The sequence below is a fragment of the Alosa alosa genome, chromosome 8 (genome assembly GCF_017589495.1).
Source record: "Alosa alosa isolate M-15738 ecotype Scorff River chromosome 8, AALO_Geno_1.1, whole genome shotgun sequence".
In the NCBI taxonomy this organism is placed as follows: Eukaryota; Metazoa; Chordata; class Actinopteri; order Clupeiformes; family Clupeidae; genus Alosa; species Alosa alosa.
Genome location: NC_063196.1, coordinates 32,401,161 through 32,413,334, shown reverse-complemented (window position 1 = coordinate 32,413,334; position 12,174 = coordinate 32,401,161). Strand labels below are relative to the sequence as shown.

Below are 12,174 nucleotides of genomic sequence, written 5' to 3'. Positions count from 1 at the left end.
AAAAATGGAATATTGAGGAGCAGCAATACGACTAGCTTGTGCAGCGATGAAGACACTGGAATATTCCTGTGCAGGCACACCTTCAAGAAAATGCATAATATTAGACATTTGTTTTGAGGAAATGGTTGAAATATATCTTTTAAAAACAAGAACTGTTGGATACCCAATGCCTAAACAGAAGCCTTTGTTAGGAGCATGTGACTACAGTGTGAAATGATACAAAGACCATTCAGATTGTCAAATGTGTCAGTGCATTTATCTGAAAGCACTATACATGTAGCAGCATGTTTAAAATGTTCAGCATGCTTTGCTATAGAGCTGCACAAATCAGGAATAGGTATTTGAAAAAAAAAAAAATAGTTGGGCTTTTTTGCCTTTATTGTGACAGAACAGTGGAGAGAGACTGACAGGAAGTGAGTAGGAGAGGAAGAGAGAGATGGGGGGGTTGGGAAATGACCCGAGTTGGACTCCAACCCGGGTCTCCGGGGCATGTAGACCCAAGTGTGGTACGGGCATTTTAGCCAGATGCTCTACAGCGCCCCCCAGAGGACATTTGAGGTCAGAGGACATTTTAGGTCAGAGGTCATTTGAGGTCAGGTCGTACCTGAAGCAGGAGCCTTTCGTCACCGATGATAGCCGCTTTGTTCCAGTCGATGCTCTCAGAGAAGGGCAGCTCCCAGCCATTGCTGAGCAGCACTGGGATGCAGGCAGCCTGAGAAGATGCAATCAGACGACAACACTGTAGTGAATCTCATGGCACATGTGGTAAGCACATCAGGAAAACATCAGTTTATTTGCGGTAACTATTCACCATCATTTTATTTTCAATACATTTCTATTCAAGCCTGTCCTGAATGTTAGCAAATGTAGGGCAAACTGAAATCTGCTAACAGGTTTATCCAGGCTCGCCCAGGATATTTCAAACGGCGAGTGAATGAACAACTTAATTTTAGGATGACATACTGTATTTATCCTAATATAACACCCTGCAACATGTTTTTTTTATTCTTAATTGGGACTGCTTAAAACTGCTATATTTATTTTATGACAGGATAGCAATGAGTGCAAAGAAATTTCCCAAGGCACTACACTATTGCAAAATCAATTAGAAACGATCCACCAAAACTTGGTTAGGATGGAAGTGTTTGCCCAATGTGTGGCAAAATGTAATGAGTTTTGACCCTGGAAAATGCATTTTATTGAGATGAGGACCAACGGTTCAATGAAATTGAAGAAGCCCATGCCACCCCACCACAACATATACACCATGACTGACTTACTGTAAGTGCAATTCCATAGACAGTGCATGAGGATGCTGTTCAAATGATGATTTAGGATTTCATTTAAGAACCAAATTGGCTGCTAATGATATTTTGTCAATTTTTATTGTTAATTGAAGCATTAGCCTAAAAAATGACTCATTACATAGACATTTCTTCACATGCTTCTTCAATCAGATGCTCTCTGCCCCACTTATTAGGACAAACCTTGCAAAACATAATCATACTGATAGCAAGAAAATTATATACATTAGTTTTTAACACAAAGATCATTTATTAAGACAGATGGTACCCAAAATGAATTGTTTAGATTTGCCCGTTAAGTTGAAACTATTTTCTATTATAATAATATTGATGATAATAATTAATTATTTAAGATTATTTCCTCGCGTATGGATTCTCCAACACAACATTTGACATGGCACCATTGTGTTTGATGTAGGTTAGGTGTTATGCATGTGTCCCCTGCGTTTCCTCTCTGTCATAGTTACATAAAGGCACATAACTGCTCCTAGTGCCAGTTAATGGTACCACATAAAGGGCAGCAATAAGACCAGCTTGCACTATGCCCCTGACACTCAAATACTGTAGATCCTGCTCAACTTCCTGCACAACTTCAAGGAAATGGTTACTACTATTTGAAATTCATTAGGGAATCCCTGGAATTGGTTGGAATGTATCTATTAAAAAAGAGGCCAAGAATTTGTTTGTCAGGAGCATTTAACTGGAGTGGGAATTAAGGGCACAATTTTTTTTTTGAACTTAACATAACGTTTCCAAAATCATTTTAATGCCACATAACCTCATAACATGACAAACGGCACTTCTGCCATTGTCTGAACAGACCTCTGTAGGCGATTTCTGACCTACAGTAGCAACTTTCTAGTTTCGGGTAGGAAACTGCCCCCCCCTCCATCCCCGAAATGGAAAAGAGCTGCTATGCTACAGCAATTCAGAGATGTTTTTCTACAGAGTGCTGTCGGTGCATCCCTCTATATTATATTGGAGTTGTGCTCATACTTTGTTGCAAAAGACGCATATTTAGTTTGTTTATTATTGCACTTCTCAACTGCAGGGGACCCTGAGAGCAAATCTTGTTAAGGGTGTCTTTAATACAAAGACATGATTTCATTCCTCCCCCCAGGTATATACTACTTTAAACCTGCATGTTACATGATACTAAACAAAAAAACACAGTAGAACTCTGGATCCTGACAAGACCACTGTAGACTGTACAATACATAATGTGTTGCAAGCATGGAAGAGCACCTATCATCCAAAGCTTTGTCAGTTTCATCATCTGGTCCCTTCAGCTTTTAGAATACTAGAAAGCATTATGAATCTGCTATTGTCATATGAGTCAGGAGGTTACGAGTGGAACCCACTTGGTAAATAAAAGAAGCCTGTGGATGGGTGCACTGAAGCGCTGTGACAAAAGCGCCATTGTTTTCTCCCACCAGCCGAACGGAGTCATACTTTGATTCATCTAAACTTTGCTTGAAAGAAAACACCCGAAACAAAACAGAGTCATTCCGCTTTCATCAGTCCCAGATGATGAGTCTGCTCTGCCTGGCAAGTGACGAGGTGTTAGCGTTCTTCACAAAGGCGACTTGCGTGCTCAAGGAAGAGGAAAACGAGCCCAAGCGATGGCGTGCCTCAAAACAAAACAAAACAAAACACTCTCTCTCTTTAAACTGAAGTGGAAATGAAATGGACCTGAAAGCACTTGCAAGGGGGCTTCCGAGGGCCTGAAGAAAAGTGAATCTAATGATTACAAAAGATCAGATTTAGAGCACTAGACCTTTGTCTGACAGAAAGCATGCATTGTGCTCCACATGATTCAACTCAACAGCAACACATCTAGTACACTAAACAGCAACATGACATGCTACAGTAATTTCTAGAAAAGGCTTTGAGCTGCACTTCCATTCGAGCCTCTGCTCTGACTGTGTCTCTGTGGGCATACAGGGGACTATCTGATTCTCATCCTAAAGTGCATCAATAGCTCAAGCATGCAAGGAGGTTTTTGTCTGGTTTTGGTTTGTTGAGATCCTCGAACCGTGCTCCTAGGATCATTAAAAAGCTGACGCCGATTTGAGACTTAAGGAAGCTAGCAGTAGTTGCTGAGTCGAGGCTTCCACCTCGAGCCTCTCTAAATCCTCCCAGCTCTCGAGCACGCGGAGCTGCAGAGCGTGCATGCGCCTGCTTCCCTCTGTGTTTGTGTGTGTGTGTGTGTGTTTAGGTGCTGTAGCACGCGCTCCAGGCACTCAATGGAAAGGTGGAACAGCAGTTTTTGCAGGATACAAACGCACAGCAAGGTCAATATTCTCAAAATTAGAAAAGGTTTAGTCATAGATCTCATCAACAATGTTAACATCACAGGGTACTGCAGGCCAATTCTGGGAGAGACACACTTGTCATTAAAAGCTGCCATTTTCAGGCTTAAGGATAACAGATAGATAGATAGATAGATAGATAGATAGATAGATAGATAGATAGATACTTTATTGATCCCCAAGGGGAAAATCAAACCACTTCCCTAAACGATTGCCTTCTATCACGATCCATTTCACAGCCCATCACTAGCAGTCATTGCTATATAACCTCACTAAATACACACAATCTATAGAGAAGAACACCAATGAATAGTGAGAAATATATGAGTTGGTTGTTTTTCGTTAAAACCTGAGTTGATATTTGTGAAGGTGAGAGTTCATTTAGAATTCCTTTTATTTAACAGTAGAAACACAAGCTATTCAGACATGTTCCATGAGCCAGGGCTTCAGGCGGGAACTGTGAACTTCCTCAGATGAAGACAGACACTTGAAACTGCTGAGCCCGAGGGCACACTGAGCTAGTGAAAAACTTTGCCACCCCTCCCCTTCTAGATGGCCAGAAAAACAAAAGAAAAAAAAAAAACCCTGAAAACAACTCTGCCAGCCAGTGGACGTGCTGAGTCAGAGACAGCATCCCTCCCTACTCTCCTCTCCATCCCTTCCCTCCATCCCTCCCTCCTTTCCATCCCTCCTCTCCTCTCCATCCCTCCCTCCTCTCCTCTCCTCTCCATCCCTTCCCTCCATCCCTCCTCTCCTCTACATCCCTCCCTCCTCTCCTCTCCATCCCTCCCTCCTCTCCTCTCCTCCAACACCCAACCATCTGCATGGTTGCCCTCCTTATTGTGGGAGCGGAGATGATAAATTGAGTGAGAGTGCCGATGCTGCTGTTCAATGTGTGTCGCACCTAAAAGCCTTTTGATGTTCTACCCGTCAGAGGTGGGGCCCTCGGAAATCTGGGTGCTAAAGAGAAGTGAAATGGCCAGAGCCCTGCACAAGTAGTGATTTAACATGCTTGTTTTTGTGCATTTTTTGTCATCATGACATTAATCTTTGAAATCATGACAAGAGCAGTGTTTTGGTAAACGATCACTTGCAATTTGTCCACTTTGTGTCACGGTCCGCAGCAACCTTGCAGGGTTTATTAGCAATAATCACAAGCTGACTCTACATGATCCTTGACTTGTTATTTCGTCTGGCATACTTTAATAAGCTGAAGTTGCGCTTGTAAGCCCTATTTCAAAGGTTAACCTGTGACATAAACAAATCAAATAAAAAGCGGCAGTGCTCGGCTGGATATTTTTGCGGTCACCACGTCAGGCACGCCTAATTTAGCCTAACAACTTTGCGGGCGGACCCATAAAGCATGTCCTCTAATGAAAAGCTTTACCTTTGTAATGAGACACAGAAATTGCCGAAGGTTTATGAGGCATGTAGGGGTGTTGCAATAGAGCCCTTGTCTAGATGACTTAAGCCTGCTTAATGAACACCATTTAACTGTCTGATGGAGGAAATGAGAAGGAGAGAGAGACAGAGGCAGACGAAACAGGAAGAGGGAGACGAATGGAGGGAGGGATCAGATAAGGAGAGGAAGTGACTGAGGGAGGAAGAGAAAAGAGATGGAGAGATACAGTAGGGAGGGTGGAGAGAGAGAGACAAAGTCGAACAAAAACATCAATACAAAAACAATGAAAAAGGAAGATGAGGGGGAGTAAGAGAGAGAGAGATGATAAACAGAGACTAAGTGAGGGGAGGAGAGAGAGAGAGAGAGAGAGAGAGAGAGAGAGAGAGAGAGAGAGAGACTAAGTGAGGGGAGGAGAGAGAGAGAGAGAGAGGGGAGAGAGAGAGAGAGAGAGAGAGAGACTCAGTGAAGAGAGAGAGAGAGAGAGAGAGGGAGAGAGAGAGAGAGAGAGAGAGAGAGAGAGAGAGAGACCAGGTGCTAATGAAAGTGGGTGGTATGGAGCGAGGCAGATAAAAATAGTCTGAATCTGTATCTACTACACAGAAGGGGCATCTTGGGTTGTTTTTGAAAAGATGACAGCTTGTCAATACCAATAAGCCAAACACCAGTGCTCTCGACCCAGAGGGTTTGCAAAAACATCTCGCCATAACCTCGCCTCCCAACGACATGAGCGATCATGGCTTGTTTCCAAGGGAACCACTCAAGTGCAGCGAGCGGGGTGGGGAGCCTTGAAGGGACTTTGTTTGGAGGAGGAGAACCTCACACGGCAGCACACACCTGCAGGGCCTCCAGGAACCGAAAGGAGCCCAGGCGACGCCCTCGGGGGACCAGGCAGAAACTGGAGTTATGGAGCAGCTCCTGGTAGTCGAATCTGCAGGTGAGAGGGGAGGAGGAGAGAGGAGAGAGAGTCAGAGAGAGGAGCTGTCAAATGAATCAGACACACACACACACACACACACACACACACACACACACACACACACACACACAGAGAGAGCAACGTAATGGCACAAACACCTTCCAGTCACCAGCTGTGAGTTCCTGAGACAGGGGCATGACAACACATCTTATAAATACAACTGCCAAGATTCCAGAAGGTTCAAACATCATGACGAAAACATCGTGGTATCTTTCTGGAAAAGAGATTATAGGTGTTTTGACTGAATGTTGAATACATAGTAGCTTACAAGTAAAAAAAAATAGGCAACACTCTGTTTAGTGACTCTGAATTCATGATGTAAACGACCAACCAGTAAATGTATGATAGTTTGGTGGTTTGGTTTGTTGTGGGTAGGGGTGAAAGTTTTTGAGACACATGATTTTTTTTTGTCATATAAAACCTGACCTTTTCAACCTATGTCAAACTGATGGGCCAATCCTTTTATTTCTTCCATGAAGAAATAAATCCTAATGGAAGCCTGGATGATGACTCAAACTCTGGGAAATGAGTTGTCCAAGAAAAACATCTTCAGATGCACAGAGACATTCCAGGAATGTCAACAAACCATCCGAAAACCTACAATAAAAAGAACCCCTCTAGGCCGGAGCAAGGAGAAGACAGATCTTCCAATGAATCTTCCCGCCCCTCAGTCACCAAGCCCCTAAAAAAAAAAAGCTCACATGACGCATGGACTGAAGAAGAACTCTCCTCCTCCTCCTCCACCACCTCCCTTTGGCTTTCCATGTCTCCTCCTGTCCACGCGCCAACCACCACAGGACGAGCGGAGCGGCCGCGGAGTAATTTATGCCGCCCGCGCCTTGCGGCCCCCCGTCCAAGTGGCCGAGTGAAAACGAGAGCGCGAGGAGGTGCCGTTTTTATCTCACAGTAAATCTCGGCCAATAACACTGGAAGCTTTTAAGTGATGTAAATCAGTCCGGCGGCAACATATAGAGCACGGCCTTAAACCCTGAAATACATTACCATCCAACACATAAGCCTTATTTATGCGCGTATACGGCGTATGGTGACGGGGGAGACAAACCAAATAAAAAGACAAACAATATTGGAGCTTCTACAACCTTAAAAGCCACTATCTTGGATTAGGTTAGATTGCTCTTAAAATGCATTTATTAAGCATTTCTAAAAACAAATCTAATTGGAATAGATTTGGAAACCTCTATCTATTATATAAGGCGTTTTGTGTGATGGCGTCATGTTGGAAAATCATCAGGGTGCCATACTGTACAAGTGAAGTGCACCAAGCTTCATGCTTTCATAAAAAAGTTTAAAAAAAAAAACACATATCACCCTGACTATAAGGATCTATAGATTTATGATGTTATCGTTGCAGCAAGAACAGACGGGGAAAATACACGTATGTAAAGGTCACCTGAAAATGACCACAGATGTGGACAGTATGACAGATTATCAGAGGTGAACCAACTGGGCAGATCAATCATTGTCCACTCCAGAAGAAGGGAAGGGTGGGATTACTGAGCCTGCAGTGTGTAGCAGAGCGAACGCATCAGGGCCTGTCTCTGGCTCCACACAAGGGTCCGCAGGAGTCCAGACCCAAGGACACAGCCAGCTCACAGCTAATCTGATCGCCATCCACCACAAGCCTGACCAAGTGACAAGCACGTGTGAGAGTGGTGTGTGTCTGTAGTACGCGTCTCCGTCTGTGTGGTGTGTTTGTGTTTGTGTGTGTGTGTGTGTGTGTGTGTGTGTGTGTGTGTGTGTGTGTGTGTGTGGTGCATTATGGGTGTGGGGCTTCTTATCTCTGTGTGGCTGTGTGTGCTGTCTGTGTCACTGTATCTCTTCTTATCTCATGTGTGTGTGCGTGTGTGTGTGGGTGTGTGTGTGTGTGTTCCTGGGGAACAAGTGCTCTAGTGTCATTAAATTAGTCCCCCCCCACGTCTTAAGAAAGCAATGAAGAGAGAATCTGCCACTGACCTCCCTGCAACACAATGTCAACCCGAGCGATCCAGGGAGTTAATACACTTCTGCGGGGGAGCTGGAGTGTGTGTGTGTGTGTGTGTATGTGTATGTGTATGTGTATGTGCGTGTGTGGGGTGCTATACAGGGCTTCAGCTAAGGATTCTGGGAAATAAACCACTGCTCAATGCACAGGTTAGTGGGTAGCCAGCTTGCCCTTTAGAGAATGATCAAGACACAGGACATCTGGACATGTCACATCCTGCCCTGAAACATGTTGGATAAAGAAAGGATGTTGTTCTTTCTTTTATCTCGCCCTTTCCTCACTCTCTCACACACACACACACACACACACACACACACACACACACACACACACACACACACACACACACACACAGAGAGCAGGTGTGATGCCTCCTGATTTTCGATTTGCAGGACACTGCCACTAGAGGGGCTCAGCAACATTCCTCAGCTTATGCTTTATTCATCCCTTCATCTTTTATCCATCCATCCATCCATCCATTCATCCCTTCTGTATATTTTTCTTGGTTGCCGTGATACAGTATATTGGTATATTTCACTATTTGTGCAACATGTTGGGAGGCAGGTTTTAATATTTAGAACATGTCTGGATGTTTAGATAAAATTTACATTTACATTCCGTAACACTAATCTCTAAAGCCACACTATTATTTCCTCTAAAAACACTCCTTACTACAGGAAAAGGCACAACAACTGCAGTATCAAAATATGAACCTACATGAGTCATCATAGTTACATATGCTCACATTGTAATTTAAACAAACTACAACAATGATACAATGATTCACAATATAATTATCATTTTTATACTTACAATAAATTACAGAATGCACTGGCCAATTTAGTCACTTAAACTATGAGTGCTGTTAAATTATGAAATGATAACATATTTTGACTTAGTTTGTTTTATTTATTGGCAGCATGAGGTGGGGATGTATGCAAGTTTCTCCAGACAAGCTGATGGATAGATCCTGATAATGTCCACCATGTAATTTCTAATGAAGTCGGACAGGTTTAGACTTGATAGCTGCATGCTTTAAAGGAACAGGCCAACATTTTGGGAAATTAGCTTCATCTTAGTCTTTTGTTACTTTTGGGAGATATAGGCTAGTTGGTTCTGACCACCCCAATGAACTATGCTAAGCAAGGCTAATGGTCATGGACGGATTATAAACTTTATTGTATGGGCCCCCCACTAAATGCTGCATATGTCGGAGGGGGGGTTTGGGGGTTTAATTTGTTTGATGCAATTTCCTGTATTCTGGTGCATAGATTCATAGCCTACATCCTGATTTGTTGATATTGAGGCATGATTCCATGCAAAGGCTTGGGCCCCTGGGCCTGGGCCTGGTAGGCCCGTGCAGTAATCCATCCCTGCCAACAGTGTGTGTGCCAGACTGAGTTACAGACTCGAGAAGGGTGTGTATAATCTTATCTAACTCTGGGGAGATGGTGAATAAGTCCAGCGCTTTCCCAGATGTTTTCTCCCAGATGGGTTTACAGCAGAGCATAAGGCATAGATATTTTAGTCAGTGCTTGTAAACTCCAAGTGTTGACTTTGCTGTTAGCACCATGCTGTCAATTTGTGAAGCATTTGAATTACAGCATGAGCCATCATACCAGAATACCACACACACTCCTCATTCACAAGCTCTCAGGTTTCCGATAGCTGACAAGTATGGTTTCCTCCACTCGAGCACACCCACACGCGGTATGGATCCTCTGTATGGGGCAGATTAAAGGATTGTGAGTCAGTGGGGGACAAGGGGCTTCTGTAGCATAATAAGTTACATTAATCACCATGTCATACGGTGGGTGAACTTTTGCAAAGCGGAAAATGCAAAGTAGTGACCCGCTAATGAAGACATGTCTGAGAAATGGTGTCATGTCGCATAGAACTATTGAATGCTGCAGAAAAGAAAAGTAATGGTTTAAAATCACACTTATTTTTTTAAATATTAATAGATTTTGAGATTGTAAAATGGCATATATTGTGAGTTAGAGCCTAGGGCTTTGTCTGACGGTGTTGTGATCTGATTTTTCATTTCTAGAGAGGGGACCTTTAGCTGTTAAGACACAGATGCACCCGAGAGCGTTATTTTGTGGCAAACCCGCTTTGATCCAGTCAACCATATCTAGCCAATGGAATCTCAATACCCTGTCTACTGACAGTTATTTATAGCAGACAAGAGCTGTGCAAGCCAAAGCAGACTTCCTTAAGATGAACAACACAGTATTCATAAATCAGCATTTTCCCTTCTCCTTTTTACTGTAGACTGGGCTCAGATTTTGACATGTGAAACACAATCCACTCAGAAATCAATAACTCCTGTCATGTTGATAGCTTCGCCAAAGAGAGGGAATCCAATTATAAGAACACAGAAGCTGGAGGGATGGAGGGATGGAGGGAGAGGGAGGAGAACGGGAGATTATTGGGACATGCTTCTGAAACACACCCAGCACAACGGAAATTGAGAACGTCAAAAAAATAAATAAATAAAAAAAACTGGCCACCCTTTCCATGGTGTAATTATTTGAGGCATCCTTTCAAGGCAATTATCACTCCTCAGAAGGGGCATGACTGGAGGTAAGATACCACAGAGGATAGCTACCAGCTAATGATGGCACACAAAGGATTATCCATCATCCTCCAACAAAAAAGCACCTGCTGCAATGTGTCTTCATACAGTATCCATGAAAACGGAACATTGTGTGTTTGTGCATGCATCGTATGTGTGTGTGTGTGTGTGTGTGTGTGTGTGTGTATGTGGGTGGGGGGGGATGAAAATGGCATCCTTCAAGTGTTCAAACCTGCTGAACTCCGTTTGCATGTTGCTCTGGGTGGTCAGATCCTGGGCTGTGTGTGATCACGTATGGATGACACCTGTCTGAGTGACAGCTCTCCAGGGAATCATTTTCAAAATCCTCTTCCTTCTTCTCCCTCGCCCCCCAGAGGAGCGGAGCACGAAAAAGATCCCCTGATCCAGAGCGGCTCATTCAAGAGAGCCTTAATCTCCGCCTGCCTATCACCCCGCCAGGCTCCCATCCCACTCCCGGAGCCAGGGACAAATACGCTTCTTAATTCATGAAATGTCAACCTGGGTAAGTGTCACTTTTACTGCTGCTGAGAGTGGGCCACTGGGACGGTCACTGTACGTACTGGACCCATAGAGTAGAATTGCCACAGGGAGAGAGACAACATTCAATTCAAACTTCATACCCATAGAAAGCAATGGCTATTCTGAGCTTGCTCCAATGTTGCCTCCAGATCCAACTGTACAAGTTTTAGCACAGTTGTGTCATGGATCCAAGAGAACTGATTGGCAGAAGAAACTGGACTGAACCACAAATGAACAGAACCAGATGCCGTGAAACAGAGCTGTGCTGGCCACTCACAAAATCCAAGATTAGGACCCTCTCTCAAAAATCATTTTTAATATTCCAATCCAACCCAGGGACCTGAAAGTCTAATGAGCTTGTTAAGGAGCTCTGACTAGATATTAGCTCTCATTATTAAAAAGCTCAGTTTAAGAATACATTTGCCATTTAACCTATCAACAGAAATGCACTTATTTTCAAACATCAATGTTGAGACGTCAGGGAGTGGTATTTTTTAATTGGTATTTGTCTCACATTAATAAGAATTGAATGTTTAAAAGGAACAAAAATGGAAAAGGAAAATGAGAGGACAGGACCTGAAATGGTTAAGGCATGAAGAGGTGTATCAGACGAGGCTGGACAAATGAAAAAAAGAAAAAAGCCTTTTATTGGTGCTGACCTTTGGCTCTCCACTACTCTGATTCCTCTGAAAAGCCCACATTTTCCCATTGAATTATTTCATCATTATCGGAGCTCTACCACCTGCCTTTCTGGGCGCAGCCGGCCGGTCATGAGAACAGAGGCTGCTGATTCCACTCAGCGGGGACAGAACAGTCAGAATGAATTAGCAATCGATGGGGAGGTTCTGAGAAACCCTGTCCTTTAATTGATGGAGGCCAGGATGGCCTCTTTAACACAATGAGAGCGATCAGTAGGATATCAATAGAATCCCCCTGCACCATTCAGGGCTGTGCAGCGGACTAGCATGGACGGCCAGGGGACCAGGTCTGTATAGATCCATCTAAACGCATTCTGATTGGGGGGCATCGATTGTCGATGCTCATTCGCACTATTACTTGC

The 12,174-nt window shown here is 43.6% G+C and overlaps 1 protein-coding gene across 1 annotated transcript in view; it reads right to left on the bottom strand.

The window, feature by feature from the left end:
• Positions 1–12,174, bottom strand: part of LOC125299611 (exostosin-1) — a 249,295-nt gene that overhangs the window by 48,034 nt on the left and 189,087 nt on the right. The window contains exons 3-4 of the mRNA XM_048250942.1: positions 5,853–5,946; positions 605–712 (exon numbers count right to left, since the gene is read on the bottom strand). Of these exons, the coding sequence (XP_048106899.1) occupies positions 605–712; positions 5,853–5,946 (202 nt within the window). The remainder of the gene's footprint in view (positions 1–604; positions 713–5,852; positions 5,947–12,174) is intronic.